The 23,972-nt window shown below is 40.3% G+C and overlaps 1 protein-coding gene across 4 annotated transcripts in view; it reads left to right on the top strand.

Annotated features, from left to right (window-relative positions):
* The window catches only part of DYM (dymeclin), a 233,669-nt gene that overhangs the window by 182,698 nt on the left and 26,999 nt on the right, over positions 1–23,972 (top strand). For all 4 annotated transcript variants that reach the window (XM_036419857.2, XM_036419859.2, XM_036419858.2 and 1 more), the window contains 2 exons: positions 11,317–11,499; positions 13,724–13,837. In XM_036419857.2, the coding sequence (XP_036275750.1) occupies positions 11,317–11,499; positions 13,724–13,837 (297 nt within the window). The remainder of the gene's footprint in view (positions 1–11,316; positions 11,500–13,723; positions 13,838–23,972) is intronic.

Raw genomic sequence — 23,972 nt, 5'->3', positions numbered from 1 at the left:
GGAAGAGAAGAATCAGTCCAGAGCTGGGAGAAGTTGGATAGAAGAGGACATGTTGTAACAGGGGAGGTGGGGGTACCTCAAGTGCATGGTGTCAGATGGGCATGCCTTAAAGAGGGAAAAAAGCTAAAACAACTTGGGTTGGAAATTGAGGATGAAATGAGGATTAAAACCTATCTGTTAGTATTGGCCAAATAAAGGTGGTGTCTATGCATGTAAAAATGGGAAGTCTGCCGAAACCGGTTTGGCTCAATGGATAGAGCGTCGGCTTGGGGACTGAAGAGTCCCAGGTTCAATTCCGGTCAAGGGCATGTACCTTGGTTGTGGGCATATCCCCAGTAGGGGGTGTGCAAGAGGCAGCTGATCGATTACTCTTTCTCATCGATGTTTCTAGCTCTCTATCTCTCTCCCTCTCTGTACAAAATCAATAAAATATATTAAAAATAAATAAACAAATTTGGGGAAAAAATAAAAATGGGAAGTCTTTTGAATAGTATAAACAAACAGTTGATTAATCATGTAAAGATTCTTTCAGGGATTCAATTTTTTAAATTAAAATTTAGGAAAGAAACTATAAAATTAGTGATTCTCAATCTGTTTAGCCTTTCTTTTGAGTATGTCTGTGCCCCTGTTCCTGCTTCATAGCATCCCCAGCTTGATGAAGTTCTTGTGTAGACTAATCAATTAAGTTTGTTTAAAATGCAAGTTTTATATTGGTACCTTAATTAATAATTTGTAATAATAAACCTCCAGTAGCTAAATATTCTGAATAATTTTCTTGAAATCTGTATGTCTCTCAGATTTTAAATTAAGTCATACTTAGTAAACCAAGTGAATAGTAGTCAAGTCAAAGTGTATTCATAAACTCAGGTTATAGGAAGCTCCAAATGGCCTATCATAGCACTGGAATTATTTCCATTAGATTATATAACATGTATAAGTGTCTCTTACATTATATAATAAGCTTTGAACTCACCATTCCATCCATGGTTCAAAGGAAATATTCCTTGAAAGCATGTATAATGTATTTTAGCATGTTTGTCATTTTCCTCTCAAAAAATATAGAGGAAGAGGTTTTTAGAACTGAGTACAAAAGAGGAGCATGAGTGCTGTGTAACAAAGGATGGCAATGTGCGTGTGTGTGTGTGTGCGCACTGGCCTTTTGTAAAAGCGTTAGATTGTGTGCTTTTTTCTTTTCAATTTTTCATCCTACTGTCCTCATTATTATATTACTTATGTAGATCCTTCTGTCCATTGAGTTCAAAGTACTTCCAATCACCAAGTCATTTATTTCTTGGATTTATTGAATGGGTACCCATTGTTCAAAAGCCTGTGGGCGTAAGTACAAAGTTATAAAAGCACACAAATTAAATGTAATAACACAGGAGCAAGAGAGAAAGCCAGCAGGATCACGGCTGTGCCTATTGGGAATGCCAGACTCCTGGTAAGAAAGGAAAGAAAACAAAAGAGAGAAAGAAAAGGAATAAAACAGCCACCTAAGGCCGGCCTATTCTGAGAGGTACAAAGTAAATGTGTCAAAGGTGATGGCCATGCGGGACAGTTAAGAGAGGCCTGACTGAATTCAGAAGGCGCTCTGGAAAGCGCTCCAGCTCACATAGTCTCAGATTTTACTCTAGTAACATAGTGTGAGAAATTATTACGTGCTGTCCTGCATTTTTGCAGAGAAGGTGTTCAGATACAAGAGGATTTGGTTAACTGCACTGTCTTAAAATACTGTCTTCAGGTTTGAACCATGATCTTACTCTCAGGTTCCCGGTTAAATCTTGGTTCATTTCTCTTAGCATTTTAGCTTTAGTGATATATTTCTTTTTAATTGTCTTCTTCCTATAGTGGTTTAAAAAATGGGGACTTTCACAGTATAGTAAATTTAGAAAATTTTAAGCTGATTCTAAAATTAATTTAGAAGAGGAAAAGTCTCATTTTTTGAGAAGTCAATAGAAAGTTAAAAATTAAAAAATACTAGCACACATTATTTCAGAATAAGAAGACAGATGTAGAAGGAAGTAGCTAAAATGGTTGACAATACTTGCTTCTGGAGAGGGGGAACTAGGGGAGAGAAAAAATTGGTCCTGAGGACTGCTCTTTTTTGTTTCAAATCTAGTGGTATTCTTGACTTTCAAATTACAGTAGGTCCTCAGGTTACGTGGGAGATCCGTTCCTATGGTGACGTAACGAGATTTTCCCGAAAGTCGGAGCCCTCCTGCATAATCACCTACATCACTCACAGGGAGCACAGACACAGCGTAATGAAGTGAAACAGTAAAAAAATTTAAAAGAAAGGTAACAATTCCTGACCTCTAATTGTGGTAAATAAGTAATAAAAAACATAAAGTACATACGTACATATTATACATCGGAATGACGGAACTTTTTATTTTTAAATGAATGGGAGATGACAATGTAACGATGTCTGTCGAGTCCGACGTAGCCCAGGGAGTGCCTCTATACTCATTTGTTACTTTCATAAAATTAAGACAAAAGTTTAGAGAAAAGAAAAATAAGAACAGGAAACATTGTGTACAATAAATATTTGGGGATCATTTAAAAAAATGAGTTTAATATATTATCCTCCAACTCCTAGTCTGTAAAGTAAGGGGCCCATTGGCACCCTCACGCTATTAAGCATAGTCTGATTTTTGGTAGTTCAAGAGAGATTGGCTAAAACTGCTAATAAATTATGCATTCCACAATTGGGCATTTTCTTCTTCTGATATTTTTCCTTATTTAATTGGAAGTCTCTAATGACACTTAAAAGCACTGTAATGTGTTGTCTTCAGCAGGCTACTTCCTGCTGCTTTATTCGGGCCTCGGTCTACACTGCGTTTACTTATCCTCCCTGTCCTCCCTTTGATCTGCCTGCACAGCATTCCCCACAATTGGCAGTTTCTCCTATTGGACTGAACCTCACCCACACAGGGCCTGTGTCCATTGGTCACTGCTTCAATCCCGTGCTTTTCGTAACACCGTCATTCAGTATTTGACATGACACATTTCATCTGGGATGTCATTTTGGCTAATGGTGGCTGGTGGGAGGATTAAATGCATCAATTAGCCTGGTAACCTGAAGGACTTTAAATAAGTAAATAAATAAATAAACAAAACTTACCCAGCTCCTTGGAGTACATTGAACCAGACCTACCATGGCCCCTAAATTACAGGGAGCACAGAATCCTGGGTGGGTGTTTGTATTTTTGCTGTTCCCAAAGCTCTCGGGAGGTGTATGGAGTATTCAGAGAGCAACTGTTTTGAGACCTTTTGTAAAAGGCATTTTATAGCTATTTTTTGTTTGCACAGTTAATGCATTTTTAGTTTCTCCCTCTGTCTTTGTCTGTCTTTCAGTTTTGTATTTTTTTCTCAACATGTCTGCTTCCTCATCCAATTTATTCAAATTTTAATTGACATAAAGTTGAAGTCATTAAGAAAGTTATAATCATCCTTTTATTTGGCTTGTTGGCATACCAAAGAGTTAGAGTTAACAATGACTGCTGAATAACAACCAGTAAATTAGTTCAAATAATGTCACAACATGCTTCCTAAATATAAATCAAACACATACAAGGAAGGGAAAAAAAACAAACTGCTTTCTAAAAAATTTGCTTGGTGAGGCGTTTTTATTAAGAAAGCAACTACAGCTAGCCTTCTATATGCACAGGTTTCACGTCCACGGCTACAGCCAGCCTCAGGTGGAAAATGTTTAGGGGTGGAGTTAACGTTGTTGATGTGTGCTATGTAGTTGGGCCTGCAATGGCTGGCTTTGTTTGTACTTAACATGTACAGACTTTCCCCCTTGTCATTATTCCCTAAACAATACAGCATAACAACTTCAGTGTATTTGCGTAGCATTCACATTTTATTAGGTATTATAAGTAACCTAGAGATAAAGTGTATGGAAGGATGTGTGTAGGTTATATGCAAATACTTCATCATTTTATGTGAAGGCGTTGAGTACCCAGATTTTTGGTATCCTGGGTTGGAGGGATCCTGGAACCAATCCCTGGTGGAGACTGAGGGATGACTGTACATTCTGAAGTTGATTTTACACTGCCATCTGTTGTTCCTTGGGTATTTGAGAACTTCTGTTTGCCTGACGCCCAGTGCGACCTTTCTGGTGCACCCCGTGTCTGTGATTCACACGTACCGCATGCGCTGGTGAATGTCTCACAACAGCTCTGACGTTAGACCTTACGGAAACCATGAATTTCCTCTCACTGAAGAAAAAACAAAACTGCCTGTGACTTACAGGACAGCCGACCAAAGAGAACTGCCACTTAGTTGTCTGCATATTGTAGAAAAAGCTGCATCTTCATTGTAGCACTTCCGTGTACTGTGATTCCCAAATTGATACAAGCAGAATACAGAATGCAACTGGAGAAACAAAAGGAGGGGATCATAGTCTTTCTTGCCAACTAGATTTTGAAGAGATTCTTTTAACAGTGTTTTTTTGTTGTTGTTGTTGTTTTTCCTCTCTTCTGTATTTACATGTTAATATCAACGTTTTGCCTTTAAAAGAAGAATTTTATTCATGCTACATTACATTTTATCTTTTACATATTGATAGTTGTTTCTACAAACTTTTGTTCAGGAAAATCCACAAAATAAAATTAGGCATCTTTTTCTTACCTCCCCAAAATGGTAAAATTGACAGGCAGCCCTAATTCATGACTTCATTGGTTGCTAAACTATGATCCTAAGGTGAGTCATTTTTAAGTCAGACCCTTATAAAAGTTATACATGCTAAGTTCCAGTCCCCAAAACTGATTTCATCTGATAGAAATACAGAAATAGATGATAGCACAGCCAGTGTGGCTCAGTGATTGAGCATCAACCTATGAACTGGGATGTTACTGTTCAGTTCTTGGTCATGGCAAATGCCCAAGTTGTCGGCTTAATCCCCAGTAGGGGACGTACAGGAGGCAGTCTATTAGTGATTCTCATCATTGATGTTTCTCTTTCCCTTCATCTCTGAAATCTATAAAAATAATTTTTAAATACATGATAATGAATGAAACGTTTTTATTCTATAACCCTGTATCCCAAACAATAGCAAGATAAAAATTGAGTTATTTATGTTTTGGGATGCATTCAAAGTTTTTGAAAATATAAGTCCAGCGACATTTCTACTGAAGATGTCTCATTTAGTAACTCGTTCTGTAATAAGCATTCTCCATTACTTTAAGGACTTTCAAACTGATTTTAAAATTGGTTTCTGCCACAAGAAATAAATTGCAAATTTAATACAGGATTGCCTCTCAAAATTTTTGAAGCGTCATTGCTAGGCGATAGACAGTTTCCATGGCAACTTCTTCAAGCGATCCCTTGCTCTAATTGTAGCAGCAGACTGAGTCACCCTCGTTGCCAATGACCTTAACTGAATCATGAGCAATGGCAGTTGTTTGGACAAAATGTAGGCATTGGTCCCAGGCATGAAGGAACCATAAATACAACTTTTGGTCATTACATGGAATATGATTATGATATTTGAAACAGTGGGTTTCAAATCAACTGTCTCTAGTCAAAGGTGACGGATATTTCAGCATTAGACTTGGAATACTTTTTAACATCGTATTTCCTAAGGAGATGAGCTATTTTAGTGTAACAATAACATATAAGGTCTTAAAGAGCTCAGGTTCACCATTAGGTCAGTGTATTTCATTGTAATACACACACCTGTTGTAAAACTTAAATTTCAATGTCATGGAAGCACTTCTCTTTAAATAGACCTAAAAATTGCCGAAACCGGTTTGGCTCAGTGGTAGAGCGTTGGTCTGTGGACTGAAAGGTCCTGGGTTTAATTCCGGTCAAGGGCATGTATTGTACATTGGTTGCGGGCACATCCCCAATAGGGGGTGTGCAGGAGGCAGCTGGTCGATGTTTCTCTCTCACCGATGTTTCTAGCTTTCTATCCCTCTTTCCTCCTCTCTGTAAAAAATCAATAAAATATATTTTAATAAATAAATAAATAAATAAACCTAATAATTCAAGTCAGAAAACATAATTGTTTGACTTAGTGTCTGATAAAGTAAATATAAATATATCTCCCAAGTACATACGTAAGTATCTAGTAGGAAACTTTCATTCATTATTACTATTGCTTTTACTAGTGAGAGCAACACTTTTTCGAGCTGTTACTGCATGTGAGGCATTGTGGTAGATGTTTTATATAGACATTATTTTGTTTGCACTCTCTGCTGTAATAATTTTGGGGATAAAGAAATGAAGGTTTAGAATTTTTCCAAAGGTCACATAAGCAGTAAATAGTAGAACAAGATTCAAAGGCCAATCAGGTTATAGCAGTAGAGTGAATCACCATCATTGCCATTGACCTTGACTGGATCAAGGACAGAGCCTGGGCTGTTAACTGCTGTGCACAGAATTCCTCTTCTACACTCGGGCCAATTTTCTGTAAAGCCAGGGATTCTTTAATATACAGAATAATTGCCCCTGATTTGAATCCATGAACATCATTTTTGGTATCTAGATTGAGGTTCAGCATCCCTCAATTATATTTGCAATATTATTTCCCAGTAAAAACAATAAGTGTCTGTTCCCTTTTTCAAATGTTACATTTCGTACATATTTGGAAAAGAGGCTTTTTTGAAAAGTGTCTGCCTTGCAGGATGTTGTAACTCCAAGGTGAAATTCAGAGGAAGAGCTGCTTCTATTTATATGCTAGTACCTGTTCCCATGCCCAGGACCGCGCCTGCCATGGTGTTGACCCTCGGTTACTGTTCTCTGGTGAGGCTGGTAGAGAAGAGCTTTCCAGTGATTCCAGACTCCACTGTAGCTACGGCTCCACCTTTCTGGACTGACACATCAGACCCCACGTAGCCTTTAAGAATCCTACCCTAGCCAGATTAGTTTCGTGGATAGAGTGTCCGCCTGCGGACTGAAGGGTCTCAGGTTCAATTCTGGTCAAGGGACTGTGCTGGGGTTACGGGCTCAGTCCCCATTAGGGGGTGTTCAGTAGGCTGCCAATCAATGATTCTCTCTCATCATTGATGTTTCCACCTCTCCCTTCCTCTCTGAAATCAATAAAGATATACTTTAAAAAAAGAATTCATTGAAATCTTTAGCTGATTTCTTCTCCCCCCCATCTGTGGAAAGCACACGTCCTCCTGTGCTCTGCAGAAGTGAGGGAGTGCTTGTGTTCCTTCTCCCCTGAGGGATGAGTCCCTGGGGGACTGCATTGCACTGATTGCTTTGCAGCAGTAGCCTCAGTTTCTGATGGCTTTGGGAAGACTTCCAGCTCACTAAACCAGCGGGCTTCTCTGGCTGGCGAGGGCAGGAGAGGCACTCTGCTCTCTCCACATCCGAAGGAGAAGTCATCTGGTCCCTTATAAAGCCTCCTGCAGGAGCCTTTCACTGCCCCGTTGTGCACACTGCGGCCAGAGGTGACTTGTCCAGTCCACGGCAAAACTGGGTTAGGACCCAGTCTACGACTTCTCTCTACTGACTTGCAGCCACCTCATTTTTCCTTTTTTATTTAAATTAAATCTTAGGGTTATCACTCTCCTGTCTATGACTCTTTACTGCTGTCCTTGGCAGCACTGGCTTTTCTTCCCAGGAAAGAATGAAAAAAAGGACACCAAGCATCCTAGGTCTCTGATGGGAAGCCCATGGCATACAAGCCTACAGAGAGTATTTCCCGTCTGAACATTAACAGTATAAAAAATCATTACAGACATTGAAAACAATGAGTTATAGAAGAACCAGCAGGTAGAGAATGATTATTTTCAGACTTAGCCTCGTATGTGTGTGTTTTAAGCCTCGTTACGGTAACTTACTTTTTAAAAATACATTATTATTGATTTTAGAGGGAAAGGAAGAGAGATAGAGAGGTGGAAACATCGATGAAAGAGAGAAACATTGATTGGCTGCCTCCTGCACGCCCCCCACTAGGGATTGAGCCCGCGATCTGGGCTTGTGCCTTGATCAGGAATCAAACCGTGATCTCTTGGCTCATTGGACGATGTTCACTGAGTTACACTGGCTGGGCTAACCTTATATGTTTTTATTCTTAAAGCTTATTGGGGTTTTTCCTTCTAAACTAATAACTCTATTTAAGGTGATCGGGTCATCTAAAGTAAATTTTGGATTCTACTAAAGTTTGATGTCACTCTAAAGATTTTTCTACATTAATCACATTTTTTATTACTCTAATAAAATTTGCTTTCTAAATCCAATATTTTCTACATTCTTAATAGGAACTAAGACTTACAAGTAGGAGGGAATTTTTAAAATCTCATAAGCACCTGCAACTCTGGCTGAGTGGCTTACCGAAGCTCACATAGCTCGTGATTGGCAGAGCTGGGACTAGAACTGGGTCTTGTGTCTCAGATTGGGACGAGGGGAGACACTCAGGAGACTATCAAAAAATTTTTAAAGATACATCCTCCTAGAGAATTACTTTATTCAGATATTTTTTATAGAGTGAAAGGACATTTCTTTTTATAATGGAACTACTAATATATTTGGAAAAAGAAAGGAAATAACTAATTCTTTTTTTAACATATCAAGATGTTATTGTTATTTAATAAAGCAAAATATGAAGCTTAGAACTGGATCACTTGACTCTTTCTCTCCTTCTCTCCTCCCAGTTCAGATTAATCGCCAACATTCTCTTAGATCTGCTCTTAGAATGCTCTACGCATTCAAGCCTCAGCACAATCTTCTTTGTAGTTTTAGCCTTTTATCGGAAAATCGGCTTAATATGCCCACCGTGGCCACTCTGCCTCCCGTCATAACGCCGCTTCCCCTGCACACACAGAGGATCCTTGCCCTTCTTATATGTGTTACTCTGTGGGGTCGATGCTTGCCACCCTTCTTAGGGAGTGTTCGCCGGGTTTTAGGAACGTTCACCATGTTTGCGAGCACTACCAGCAGGGAAAGGCCACACTAATTCTTAAGGCAGAATGTTAAATTTTGGAACCCTCGGGGCTCAGGTGCAGGCCTACGCTCTTCTGCTTGTCGGAGGGGCCTGGGGCGAAGGGGGAAGCACTTCTGCACCCACCGCCTGCCCAGGGTGTGCGCCTGCTAAGGTGATACGGCTGCTGGGGGCCGCAGCTTAGTTGGATTTCAATGAGAACATTCCTCTTTTGTGAGTTCTCTGGCTGTTTTCCAAGTATGGAAACACATGTAAAGTTAGCCAGAGACCCCTAGCAGCCACCATTATCTTGCCTTCCTGCCACCAGTAATGGTGTTTTAAATGACAGACTTCCCAGGGTTCTGGTTTAGGGCTGTGGGCCACATCCAAGCCCTGTCCACGGAAGGAAGAAAAAGAGCACATCGTTTTACGTTCCCTCCCACGCACAACGGGGCCGCCCCTGCCTGCCGGTGCCCTCCTTCCCTCCAAATCATTAAGGCTACACATGGTCTCGTCTGGTCACAGGACTTACTCTTCAGCGGTGATTCTGCATGTCATAGGAAGCTAGTTCTTGCTATAAGAAGCTCGATATGCTGGGACAGATCCAGTTCAGGCTAGAAATAGCGTGGTTACAAAGCTTTCCAGTGTGTGTGCCAGTGAATTAACAACACGAAGATAACAAGGGTCTATCACCAAATGATTGGATCCGAAGGCCATTTGCACATTAACGTTAGAAAGAGGCCTGCCTGTGTGTTTCCTCCCCCGCTTCCCCACTTGGGCAGCATCCATTAATTTTGTTGAAGGTTTTATTTTCTGCTAAAAATGCAGGAAATTTAGACAACTCTTTTGGAATCCCCCCAAAACTAATACAAACAAGATACATATGCTTCTCTTAAGGAAACTAAAAATAAATGATTTGAAACTATTTAACTGTATAAATTCCCTCTTAAAAGGGAAAAGGAAGTTTATATAATGAGGCAGCCATGAGTGCTGTTGACAGGGTAAGATACTCCCACAACTGCCAACTTGTCCCTTTGACATGAAATCACTACTTAGCACAGGGCTCGCTCGGTGTTCATTACCAACATATACGAAAACCACAGAACCACGGAAAACGACCATTTTCTCAGGGTCCTGGTCTTTACATTTGAGATCGTCTGCAGTGAAGAGTGTGTGTGCGTGTGTGTGTGTGTGTGTGTGTGTGTGTGTGTGTGTCTGTGTGTGTGTTTTGGGATGTTTGGGATTTGTTGATGTTTTTTTGAGGACAAAGTCTGTTTGACCTGGGATCCATTCCTGGAATGGAAGCTGTGTGTTTGAAAAATACAATACCATGAATGAAAAAGGTGCAATATTCTGCATGTATGTTGCTGCTCCACCAGTTAGCCATCACAAAGCTAGTTTTCTGACAAAGCTAGTTTTAACAGTACAGAGGAAATAGTTTTTAAAAACGTGTGTTTTTATAAAACTTTGTTATTCCATAAATGTAAGTCAATTTTCCTATGCATTATCCTCTGATGGACCTGTTTTGGCTTTTTTTAAAGGATCAGTCTTGTAAATTAATAGAAATTGAATTTGGAGACTTATAGTTAAGGCTAAGAAATGTGATTTCTAAGTTATTTGCAGTTATAATAATTGAATTTATTAACTTTCTAAAGGCATTTTTATCTTTTTGTTCTTTTTTGTAATATGTCCAAAATTAAAATGACTTTTATCCTTTAAAATACTTTGATGTATCTGTTTTTATATTTTAAAAGCTCTCATGTGATACTTACCATGTGTTACACACTGTTTTAAGGGCTTTACAAATGCTACCTCACTTAATCTTTATGGAAAATAATCCAATAGCAACCTTCTTTAAATATCATCTGAGCCCTAGTGAGTTTGGCTCAGTGGACAGAGCATTGACCCGCAGACTAAAGGACCTCAACCTCAATTCTGTTCGAGGGCATGTTCAAGGGCACGTACCTCCGTTGCCGGCTCAATCCCCGTGTGCAGGAGGCAGTGAAAGGTGCCAGGTGGGAGGCAACATACTGGCACCAGGTTCGCTGCTAGAAATTGAGAACTGGGATAGAACTTTTATTGAAAAGAACCTGACAAAGGTACTCATAATGGCTTTTTTTTTTTAATATATTTTATTGATTTTTTTTTACAGAGAGGAAGGGAGAGGGATAGAGAGTGAGAAACATCGACGAAAGAGAAACATCTATCAGCTGCCTCCTGCACACCCCCTACTGAGGATGTGCCTGCAACCAGGGTGCATGCCCTTGACCGGAATCGAACCAGGCACCTTTCATTCCGCAAGCCAATGCTATATTCACTGAGCCAAACCTGTCAGGGCTCGTAATGGCTCTTAAGTTTTATGGTTCTCATTCCAATTAGTTCTGTGTTAAGGAGTAAAACACTGACTCTGTGTGGGTATTGTCTTTCTTTATCAGGCACAAGACCTAAATGTCATCGAGGAAGTGATCCGAATGATGTTAGAGATCATCAATTCCTGCCTGACAACGTCTCTTCACCACAACCCAAACTTGGTGTATGCACTGCTTTACAAACGAGATCTCTTTGAGCAATTCCGAACTCATCCTTCTTTTCAGGATATAATGCAAAATATTGATCTGGTAAGTGTAAATGGAGATATTTATCATGGTTCTTTTTTAAATATTAAAGTAGAGGAGTTTAACAAACCTTGATAAAAACTATAATAGAGTCTCTTTAATATTAACTATATTTGCCCTCTATTCTGCTATAACAATTGTTGCATTCCGTGTGTATATATCTTATATGTACAGACATATATACACACAAACATATATTACCTAACATTTAGATCATTAACATTTTTATGTAATATCAATCCTTTGAAAATCTCACATCTTAATATCTATATTATGAATATCCTAAAATAGATTTAACCATTATCCCAGATAAGAGAGAGGGTTTCCAGGTGATTTTAACATAAATCCAAGCCTAAGAATCTTTGTCTTAGATAATGATTACATATTTGCTTTGTAAGTCATTTACATATACCTTATCTCGTTTGAATCTTCAACAATCCCATTGAAGCAAAGCAGCGCATGAAAGGAAAAAGGCTGGCTCAGGTCACTTAGCTAATAAGTCACTCAGACCCTTCAATCCATTATAAACTCTATGCTTTCAACATTCACTAGGATAAACCTAAGTAAGATTCCAAATGAGCAAGCTTTCCAACAACTTTTTGTTGAACACTGCCATCCAAAATAGTGCTAGGCACACTATTCTGAAATTTATTCAGAAACATTTTAAACTCTTTTTACATGTTTTGAAAAAAATGCCATAGCAGAGATATAAATAACATCTCTACTTTTTGCTTCTTTCAGCACTTTACCTTCTCTCCCCTAAATGCCCCTGAAATTTTGGCTTAAGCAAGTCTTTACTATTTCTTTTTTCACGAAGTTAACCTTGAGAAGTATTGGGAGAGGACACTATGAATCTGCTGTTATTTTTAGCTGACAGGGAGTTGAGAGTTGATATTTTTCATTAAGACATTCAGCAATGTTAAATATCTGAGACAGGAGTGACTAACCTTGGAGCGCTTTTAACTTCTGCAGAAGGAGTTAGACAAGTGTTTTTCAAGTGGCCAAATTTCTATTAGCCAGTGGGACGCATGCCTCCCATCTAACTCATAAGATTAAATGAGCTGGCTGAATAGGCAGCAGGACAAAATAGGGTTACCACACAATCGAGAGAAGAAATTTCATGGCTTAATATAAGTAGAGAACAGCCGAAACCGGTTTGGCTCAGTGGATAGGCCTGCGGACTGAAAGGTCCCGGGTTCTATTCTGATCAAGGGCATGTACCCTGGTTGCGGGCACGCCCCCAGTGGGGGGTGTACAGGAGGTGGCTGGTCGATGTCTCTCTCTCATTGATGTTTCTAACTCTATCCTTCTCCCTTCCTCTCTGTAAAAAATCAATAAAAATATTTTTAAAAATAAAAAATAAGTAAAGAACAGAGGTGGTGAACAATAACGGATGTGTATGATAAAGGCAAGAACTATTTTTATCTCTGCTCACTGTAAAATTCAAGTTAGATTTTGTGTATTTTCATACCCAACCCTCCTTACTGAACTCCAGACTAGTTCATTCAGTTGCCAATATGGCGGCCCCACAAATGGCGAACAAGGTTAAATCAAGTGTGATGTTCTTGAATAACAAGGGATTGACAATGTCTTGATTTGTTATCACTGTGGTGCTAAAATGATTTGCTAAGATATGATAGTCTTTTAGTGTTTTGTGACAGATATTGAGGGACAGAATGCCGCTGCTTAGTTATGGCTGTGCTGTGACATGAGCAGAAGTAATTATAGCTTGCTGTTGATTATCTGTGCTGATCATGATGTAAGTGTGGTGGGAAAGTTAAATGTATAAAGACTGCCCAGAACATCATTTTAGCCATTATCTTCACATTTCTTTCTTATTTCACTTTTTTTTTTCTTCTTCTTAGTTACTATGAAGCCTCAGTATTAACAGGCTTTAAGCTTTAGCTTTCTTTCTCTACCTTCTAATAGCTGCTTCTCTCCAACTTAGATATAAACACAAGGTGAGGCAGCACAAGAAAGCAGATTCAGGAGCCTGCTTAACCGCAGGATGGCCAACGAGCCCTGAATACTCAGGCTGACTGTGACTCAGACATCAAACTCTATGGAGAGGACGCAGTTAGGAGGGCTAGTGAGAAAAGCCAGGTCACGGTAAGACGTGCAGTTATGATAGTTTGGCGACCATGTGAGAAAGGCACTATGTGAAAAAAACAGCTGAAAATACATCTCCTACGTCTACTTGTTTAAAAAATCTCATTCTGCATTCCAGGTGATCACCTTCTTCAGCTCCAGGTTGCTACAGGCTGGCGCTGAGCTCTCGGTGGAACGGGTCCTGGAAATCATCAAGCAAGGAATTGTTGCTCTGCCCAAAGACAGGCTGAAGGTAGGACGGGCAAATGAAACACACGCTCTCGCACTCAGTGTCTGAGCAGCCTCTGCTCAGAATCAGACCACTTACCCAGTATTTCCACTAGAAGAGGCTCCCTAACTATCGCCACTCTCCTGTACACTGATGTCCGCTCTCCTATACACTGATGTACACTCTCCTGTACACTGATGCGCAGACTGTGATGAAGAAGGGTTCTCACAGTTTTCCCAAAGTAGCAAAAGGAGAACTGATACCTTCATCCCATTGCATATAGTGTGAGTAATTTACATTAAGGAGCACCTTATTTTTTTTTTTAACCCAGTGAAATAAATTCATTCTTCTAAGTATCATCAAGGGTTGATGGGAAGGTGAAGGTGGTGATGATGACATTTGCCGCAATGGCCTGGTGTTTATTCAGTGCGGGTGGGGTTGTAAGTGTCTTACATAGATTAACTTATTTGATCCTCACAACAACCCTCTAAGGAAGTGGGGGGTCAGTACCATCATTCTCATTTTTCAGCTGAGCAGACTAATGCACTGAGAAGGTAAGTAACATACCCAAGTCATAAAACTAGAAAATTATAAAACTGATTCATTTCCAGTCAGTCTGGCTCCAGAGTCCCTGCTCATAATCGCCACACTGTTTTCTCTGTGCTTGGGTCTATCTGTGGTAAGAGGAGCCTTTTATGAAAGACGTAGGGAACGTTGTGTTTTAAGAAGACATCTACATTGTGTGTTAGCTGTGTTTCTGAAGAGATTCAGGATGAAAATCATATTTCAAGACTAATTTTCAAAAGTAAAATAAAAAGACTAATTTTCTCAGGAAAAAGGTAAAGGGCATAGTTTGGGGACGCACGGTGGTGCCATTTTTGCTGATGAACAGAAGTAGCCGCTGTTGCTCAGCACTGTGTGTGCACACGCTGCTGTTTCTATACGGTGGAGCTCCGGTGAGGCTACGAGACTAACGTGCAGTTGTCTCACACGCTCTGTTATTGAACTGAAACTATTTTCACATCCTACAACAGTCTCTCTCAAGCCCTCGTTAAGCAGTGGTTTAGTGATGGTGCAGAAAACGCAACCCCCAACAGTGACTTGGAAGAGCTGGTTGTGATAAAACACTATGAAGAGGCCAAGCATCCACTCTGATGCACTGCTGTTAGCTTAAGACCGAATACGTAAAACACTTAGAAGATAATGTAGGAAAAAATTAAAATATAGTAAAGGGGGAAATGGTTCTGACAGACTAGTTAAAGAATTGGTCTGCAAGTGTTGGAAGAGTTGTTTTCGGAAGTGGGTTTGTACTTGATCTGTGTGGGTCTCAAAGACAACTTTCAGATATTGGTTGGCCCAGTCTGTCATGGTTAGAAGTCTGACTCTGCTTTGCTAAACAGTGTGCAGTTCAACAAACTTTGCGTATACATGCTACTAATGTGTGGGAGCTGTCTGTACTCGACAATTCAGAGCAAATTTTTGGATGCCACACCTTGAGACAATCTGGAAAACTTCCAGAGAATCACCAAAATTGTGAAGGAACACTGGAAGTGGTTAGAGGAACTCATATTGTTGTTATTAGCTTTAAGAAGGCAAGACTCAAGCAGAAGAGGCTTGTGTTCAAGTATTGGAACAGTTGTTTATGAAAGCAGCTTTGGACTTGTTCCTTCTGGTCTCAGGAATAGGACCAGTGGGTAGAAGCTACATTCAGGAACTTGCATTTCAGGTCCATATAAGGAAGAACTTTCTAGCAGATGGAATTATTTAGAGGTGGAAGGGGCAACTTTTGGGAAGTGATGTATTCATTCTCACTGCATGGAGATGTTAGGGGAATAGGCTAATGGCCACTTGGCAGGGATGCTCTTAACTATCAGTACTAGCTGGCTAGGGTGGTGAATGGAGTAAGATTCCAGGGCCGAGTTCAGGTGCAGTAGAAAGAGTGTTGAGGTACGTTGGCCACAAGAGCAAAAAGTAAGGAGCACGTGTGTGATTACTTATCATTCCAATTGTAAAGACTCAAATATTGGTTGGGAAATCTAACTATGTGACTCTTAAGAACCTTTCCATTTCTAAGATGTAATTCTGTTTGTACATATACAAAATTATTGTTCTCTACAAAGCACAAAACTGCATAAATTTTCGTAGCAGTTTTCTCTCTCAGGAGATGAAAGAAATGATATAAGGAAAAATTATTAATCTGAGGGCATTTTTTAAATATTTTTAATTATAGTTGATGGGGATATCTTTTATAAGGAAGAGTTCATTTATGATAAAGGGGTTACCTTTCAGATCATAATAGCAGGCAGTGTAGTAAGATATGAACATAAAGAAGAAACATAAAATGATAAAAGTTGGGATATGGCGCATAAGAAAAATATGATTCAGGAGCTAGTTCACCTGTTGTCACCTGTGTATCACCATCACCCTCTTCTCCAGTCTCTTCTGCATTACAGAGAGAACCAGGATGCATTTCCCAGAATCCTTCTTGTTGTGTAGTTCTGAGTTAGAGTCTGCCAGAGAAAGTCACGTGGATGAGATTTGGAAGGTTGATGAGAAGAGGCCATTTTTCTCCAGAGGCAGATCCTGCTGTAGCCTGACTCGGTGCTGTAGGTGGCAAAGGTCGCTGATGGCCTCCAGAGGTGTTGAGGTTTTCAGCAACTTGCAGTGAGCTCTTGAGAGCCATTCTCCAATGCTGTTGACTTTGTTCCGTTGCAGCTTCCCTGATCTTTGCCTACCTATTTTTTCCTGTAGTTGCATAAACCTCTATTTTCCATGAAAATTCTTTATATTTTAGTTATAGGGAGTACTGTATTTTTCTGTGTATAAGATGCTATTTTTTTTTTTTTTCTAAAATCGTTAGACTGAAAATCAAGAGGTATCTTATATATGGAAGTCAGCCAAGGAGGGCACCCCACAGGTGTGTAGCTGCCCATGCCTTGTCAAACAGGCTTCCTCCGATCACAGGCCTTATTGTTACTGATGTCAGCTCATGCTGTAATTGGAGGTGGAGAGTGCCAGATGCAACAGGGACAGGAGCGTTCTGAACCCATAAAGATGCAAAAAAATAAAAAGATAAATGCCAGTAAGGGATTGTCTTACTCTGCAAAATCCAAACTGAATGTAATCAGCTGTGCAAAAGAGCATGGAAAAAGAGCTGCAGAGAGACAATTTGGACCTCCTCCCACTGAGTGTATGATCAGACAGTGGAGAAAACAGGAAGAGCAACTTCTTGAGATGCAAAAAAGAAGACTATTTTAAGAGGAAAACCAGCAAAATGTTTAAACTATTGATTTCTTTCTTGTCTGGGTTGGAAAAGCAGTGGTTGTCTTATACATGGGGGCATTTTATACATGGAAAAATACGGTAGCTTCTGTTTTCCCTACCAAATCTGTCAGGGAAATTAAACCCCTCATTTCAAACAGAAAGAAATTGTTGAAAGGACGGGGAAGCCAAAGCTCAGGGAAAGGCTCTATGGCTCTCAGGAACTCAGATGTGGCAGGAGTGCCATCAGCGGTGATTTGGCCTGCCTGCACATCCACGTGGGGCTGCAGGAAGATTGCTGGAAGCCAGGGCAAGACTTTACATCTGCTGAAGCCTGTTGGCTTGCCCACCTCTGTTACCAGAGCACAATCACTCTGTTTCTCTCCTACCTTCCAACTACTCCCAGATTCCTCGCATTACCACAGTCTAACCCAAGCCTTACTGGAGAGAGTCTAGGACAGTGGTCGGCAAACCACGGCTCTTTGGCCTCTCGAGTGTGGCTCTTCCACAAAATACCATGGCCTGGGCGAGACTATTTTGAAGAAATGGCGTTAGAAGAAGTTTAAGTTTAAAAAATTTGGCTCTCAAAAGAAATTTCAATCATTGTACTGTTGCTATTTGGTTTTGTTGACTAATGAGTTTGCCAACACTGGTCTAGGAAATGTAGTTTTCAGACTTTTAGCCCCTGAAAGCTTGAGTTGCAAACTATGCAGCATAGGATCAAAAGAAACTGATGAAGCAGTATGAAAAGTCAACTACTTTAAGGATTATATTGTAAAAGAGAGAAATTAAGCATTTCATTTTATACCATAGGACAATGGGTAGAATACGGAACCAAGACAGATACTATTTCAACCTAAGGGAATGCTTTCTGACAAAGTGATTTAGCGGTTCATAGTGGTTTCATAAAATAGTCAAGTAGTCACGATAAAGTCTGAATGGTAAATTGCCCTATCTGGTTTGGCTCAATGGATAGAGTGTTGGCCTGCAGCCAGAAGGGTCCCAGGTTTGATTCCAGTCAAGGTCATGACTTGCCTGGGTTACAGGCTCAATCCCCAGTAGCTGGTGTGCAAGAGGCAGCCAATCAATGATTCTCTCTCATCCCTAATGTTCCCATCTCTCTCTCCTTCTCTCTTCCTTTCTCTGAAATCAATAGAAATATATTAAAAAAAAAAAAAAAAAAAAAAAAAAAAAGAGCACCAATGGTAAGGGGTCTCAATCCATAACATTGGGGGAAAAAGTTGAAAGAATCCTATCTAATAAAAGAGTAATATGCAAATTGACTGCACCCCTATGTTCATAGCAGCACAATCTACAATAGCCAGAATTTGGAAACAGCCTAGGTGCCCGTCAGCAGATGATTGGATCCAAAAACTATGGTACATCTACACAATGGAATACTATGCTGCCATAAAGAAGAAGGAATTCTCATCATTTGCAGCAACCTGGATGGAATTGGAGAACATCATGCTGAGTGAAATAAGCCAATCAATGAAAGAGAAACACCACATGACCTCACTCATTTGTGGATAATAAAGAGCATTATAAACTGATGAACCAAAAGATAGATATAGAGACAGTAAAGCAACAAGCAGATTGTCAAATTACAGCGGGGAGGGGAGGAGGATCTGGGGGAGATAATAGATCAACCGAAGGACTTGTATACATGCATATAAGTACAACCAATGGACATAAAACTATGGGGAGGGAGGGGATATGGGGGAGGGAGGGGGGCAAAAAAAAAATCATTAAAATATGTAAAAAAAATAAATTAATTAATTAAAAATAATAATAATAATAAAAAAAAATGATAAATATTGAAAAAAAAAAAAAAAAAAAAAAAAAAGATAGCCCGGCCGGGGTGACTCAGTGGTTGAGCATCGACCTATGAATTAAAAGGTCACATTCGATTCCCGGTCAGGGCACATGCCCAGGTTGTGGGCTCTATCACCAGTGTGGGGTGTGCAGGACGCAGCTGATCAAGGATTCTCTCTTATATTTGCTGTTTCTATCTCTCCCTCTCCCTTCTTCTCTGAAATCAATAAAAATATATTTTAAAAAAAGATAATATGGATGTCATGTACAGATAGGGAAAAGAGTCAATAACATTGTAATAACTATGTAGTGACAGATTGTTAATAGACATATTGTGATCAATTCGTAAGAAATATAAAGATTGAATCACTGCCAAAACCGGTTTGGCTCAATGGATAGAGCGTCGGCTTGGGGACTGAAGGATCCTGGGTTCGATTCCGGTCAAGGGCATGTACCTTGGTTGCGGGCATATCCCCAGTAGGGGGTGTGCAAGAAGCAGCTGATTGATGACTCTCTCTCATCGATGTTTCTAACTCTCTATCTCTCTCCCTTCCTCTCTGTACAAAATCAATAAAATATATTTTTTTAAAAAGATTGAAAAAAAAAAAAAAAAAAAAAAATAATAATAAAAGAGTAATATGCAAATTGACTGTACCTCTGCTATACCCACAAGCCACACCCACCAGCCAATCAGGAGCAAGTATGCAAATTAACCCAACCAAGATGGCTGCAGCCACAGAGCGAGCAAGAGGCTTGGGTTTTCCCAGTAATGGAAGAAGCCACGCTTTCTGCACACCCTGGCCGGCCTAGGCCTCCACTCAAGGCTACAAGGTTTCAATTATCGAAGATAAATCCCAACAAAAATGGCTGCGGCCAAGGTGCAAGCATGAAGCTTGGCTCTGATCAAGACTACAAAGTTTCAATTATCGAAGATAAATCCCAGATCCCAGGGCCTCTGCTTGGGTCACTGGGGGGTGTGGCCGGCCTGCAAACCACCACAGGCCCCTCGCCCAGGCCACCCCATGCCCCAAGGGAACCCCCACCCTGATCCAGGACACCCTTCAGGACAAACCAGCTGGCCCCGACCATGCACCAGGCCTCTGTTCTATCTAATATGCAAATTGATCATCACTCCAACACACAAGATTGCTGCCTATGTGGTCAAAGATGGCTGCCACAAGATGACCAGCAGGGAAGGGCAGTTGGGAGGGACCGGCCTGCAAGGGAAGGCAGTTGGGGCAATCAAGCCTGCGGAGGAAGGCAGTTAGGGGCAAACAGGCTGGCAGGGGAGCAGTTAGGCATCAATCAGGCTGGCAGGGGCGTGGTTAGGGGGTGATCAGGCTGGCAGGCAGAAGTGGTTAGGGGCAATCAGGAAGGCAGGAAGGTGACCAGTTAGGAGCCAGCAGTCCTGGATTGTGAGAGGGATGTCCGACTGCCCGTTTAGGTCCGATCCCGGTAGGACATCCTCAAGGGGTCCCAGATTGGAGAGGGTGCGGCCTGGGCTGAGGGACACCCCACACACACACATGAATTTCATGCACCGGGACTCTACTCCTATATAATAAAAGCCTATATGCTAAGTGTCAGGTCGTCCTTCAACCAATCAAAGCTTAATATGCTAATGATAAGCTAAGGCTGCTTAACCGTTTGTTATGATGTGCACTGACCACCAGGAGGCAGACACTCTGACAGGTAGGTTTGCTTGCTGCTGGGGTCCAGCTGATAGGGAATCAATGAGATGGGCGACATGCTCTGGAGCCCTCCTGCAGTTCCTCCCTGGCTGGCCAACCTCCTGCTTCCCTCCCCGGCCCTGATTGTGCACCCGTGGGGTCCCTCATCTTGGCCTACACCTCTTACAATCTGGGACCCCTGGAGGAATGTTGGAGAGCTGGTTTTGGCCCGATCCCGCAGGCCAGACCAAGGGACCTCACTGGTGTATGGATTTGTGCACCAGGCCTCTAGTTTATTATAAAATATTAAACAGGATGATCCCAAAGGTTTCTTGCAATTCTTGAGTCTGGAATTCTATCTTCTAACATTTCATGAAGAATCTTTTCAGAGCAAAAATTTCTAGTAACATCCTCTTCCAATTAAAAAATATTTAGAGGTCAGTGCCCTGTTGCTACTATATACAGTCTGGAATCCTCAGAGTGGAATTCTAGACCTTTCACAGGCTAATTCCAACTTGCTGTTACTGTCTTGTCTTTCTCATTCTTCTTTTCCTGCCCAGGGCTCCAGCAGCCAGAACTATTTGTGCCTTTTGCATCTTCTTTCCTGCATTTTTTGAATTGCTTACACAATTCTCTCTTCCCAATATGTAAATCCCAATCCTTTGCTTTTTGCTTATTTAAATTCTCAGCATTCATTAAAGGCCTTGATGAATTTAACAACCTTTAAACCCTTTCCTTTTATTCATCAACCTGTGTATGCCTCCCTCTAAATACTCATAGCATTTTATATTTACATTTTGACAAATATATATATCCTATCCTTTCTGCTGTGTATGTAGTTGTCAACTATTTTTTCTCTACCATCTATCTATAACTTCCTTGCGATTAGGAGTCCTGTACATAGTGGTTGCTCAATACTGTAATGAGAAGCCTGGCTGGTGTGTCTCAGTGGTTGAGCATCAACATATGAACCAGGAGGACATGGTTTGATTCCTGGTCAGTACCTATGCCCAGGTTGCAATTTTGATCCCCATCAGGGGACATGCTAGAGGCAGCCAATCAGTTATTCTCTCTCATCATTGATGTTTCTATTCCTCTCTCCCTGTCCCTTCCTTTCTTTGAAATCAATAAAAACATTTATTTTTTAAAAATCCTGTTGAGGCCAAAGTCACAGATAAACTCCTTATGTGGTCTAATTAATTTTGTTCTGAAACATAGAAGAACCTGTATCCCCAACTCCAGCTTATTACCTCACACTGTGGTTGCAAGAGGGACAGGTGATGGAGGATGGAGGACTTAGCTAATAAAAAGAGGGGGAAAGGGGGCCTGGTCGGTGTGGCTCGGTTGGTTGGAGTCATCCTGTGCACCAAAGGGTCGTGTGTTCAGTTCTCAGGGAGGGCACACACCCAACTGCAGGTTTGATCCTTGGTTGGGGCACGTATGTAAAGGAGGAAATCAGTTGATGTTTCTTTCTATCATTGGTGTATCTTCTCTCCCTTTCCCTTCCTCTTTCTCAAAAAAAAAAAAAAATCGATAAAACGTATCGTGGGTGAATATTAAAAGAAGGGAGGGGGCATCTCCAGTAATAGAAGAGAAACTAAAGTTTTATTTATACATAAATAGTGAATCATCCTCAGTTGGTTTAAATGATAGCACATTATTACCACAGATGTTACTAGAGGGAAAAAAAGGCTGTTTATAATCAAGCCTATCTCAATTATTTTAATCATCTTTTTGGATTGAGTGTTTATAATAAAATGAATCACTTAAAACCTCTAGAGTTTAATTCACAGAATACTGCTGCATCTAAAGTTGATTGAAGATTCAAACTGTGTTGAATAATATTTGTATTACACCACATGATAGCACATTATGGTCTGGGCTGCTTACTAATATCTACTAATAAAATAATTGTTGGGTATGTAATAATAGCTTTGTATGCAAGATTAATGTAAAAGGATGTTTCACATTGGAAATGCTGTTTTAGTAAGCTCTTTATGATAAAGTGTGGAATAGTGTATACTTACTAACTTGTTCTTTCTTAAAATATAAATTAAACATTAAGATTATTCAGAGTTCTTTCCAACCACTTTTTGGGTTGTTAAGAAGGGCACAGTTCCCCCCTTACCCGTGGGAAGTTAACCAGCAATGGCAACTGAAAAAGATGAGCCGAGAGTTTTTGAAGTTTCTTTGGTATCATAGAACTAAAGCCAGATTTGTACTAGAATTATTATTCCAATTTTGGGCAAGTAAACATTAAGATATAGAAGTCCATGGCATAGTAATTGACTTTCAACAAAATAAAATACTTTTCAATCAAATGTTATTTGACATAGCCTTCTAAAATATTTGTGTAATATCCTGTGTGGGAATATACAGTCTGGATAAATCTGTCTATATAGTTAAACAACTTGGCTGTTCAGAGTAAATAGTATTAATGTCATTCTAAACATCCTCTTCTTACTGGTATTGCGTGAAGTCTGGGAAAGGCATACCAGGTAGTTAGTTTTCTTGGACCATCGTGCATAAACAGACACACAAAGAACAGACCCTGAGATCCTAAGTTGCTTGTTTCTCCTACAGGGTCTGGAAGGAAATAAATAAAGTTGGTGTGTCCCCCGGGAGCTGAGTTAGAAGCCACAGCTCAGAGCGCTCACTGTCTGCGTCCACAGCAGGGCGTGTCTCTGGCCTGGTTCGCTTACTAGGGAGCAACTTGAACATTAGGGAGGAATTCTCCAGGTCTGCGCAGGTTCTCACATCACGATCAGGCCACCTCTGACTCAATTATGTGTCTCCACGTTCCCTCTTTTCTTCAGTTTAATAAATTATCAGTAGTTGGAGGATTAAGAATTTTACCATATCTAGTATTTAAAAATTGGGTCATGCTTTTTTTTTATTAACCAGAAGAAAACCCCTCCTTTACTGTAAATAGGAAACTATGCAATAATAATTGACATTAACTGATTTGATCCCCAGTCGGGATGCACTTTTCTGCTCTCCTCTCTCTCTTCCTTTCTTCCCCTCCCTCCTCTCTCTAAGACCAGTAAAAAGAAATATATCCTGAGGTGAAGATTTAAAAAAAGTGACATCTGCTTTTCAGCCTGGCTCATTAACATCTTGTCCTGTGTAGGCCCTCTGCTAGTTCTGAGGGTTCTCATTTAGTCTTCCCAACAGCCAGAGGAGGCCTGAGGAGAACTCCCATCTGCACGTGAGGAAACAGGCCAAAGAGAATTTAAATGCTTGTCCAATATTGTTTCAGGTCATCTTATCTTTGAGCCGTAAACTTCAGCCAGCCCTTCTTTCAAATCATACATTTTTGTCTCCTCCAAACTCACAAATCTATTTGACTATTACATCAATTTGTTTAACCCAAAGTATTCATTAATTAAACCAAATTAAATTAGACCTAATTA

Source organism: Pipistrellus kuhlii, unplaced genomic scaffold (genome assembly GCF_014108245.1).
Source record: "Pipistrellus kuhlii isolate mPipKuh1 unplaced genomic scaffold, mPipKuh1.p scaffold_m20_p_6, whole genome shotgun sequence".
Taxonomy (NCBI): domain Eukaryota; kingdom Metazoa; phylum Chordata; class Mammalia; order Chiroptera; family Vespertilionidae; genus Pipistrellus; species Pipistrellus kuhlii.
Note: the sequence above shows the minus strand (reverse complement) of the source record. Positions and strands in the feature narration are given on the sequence as shown.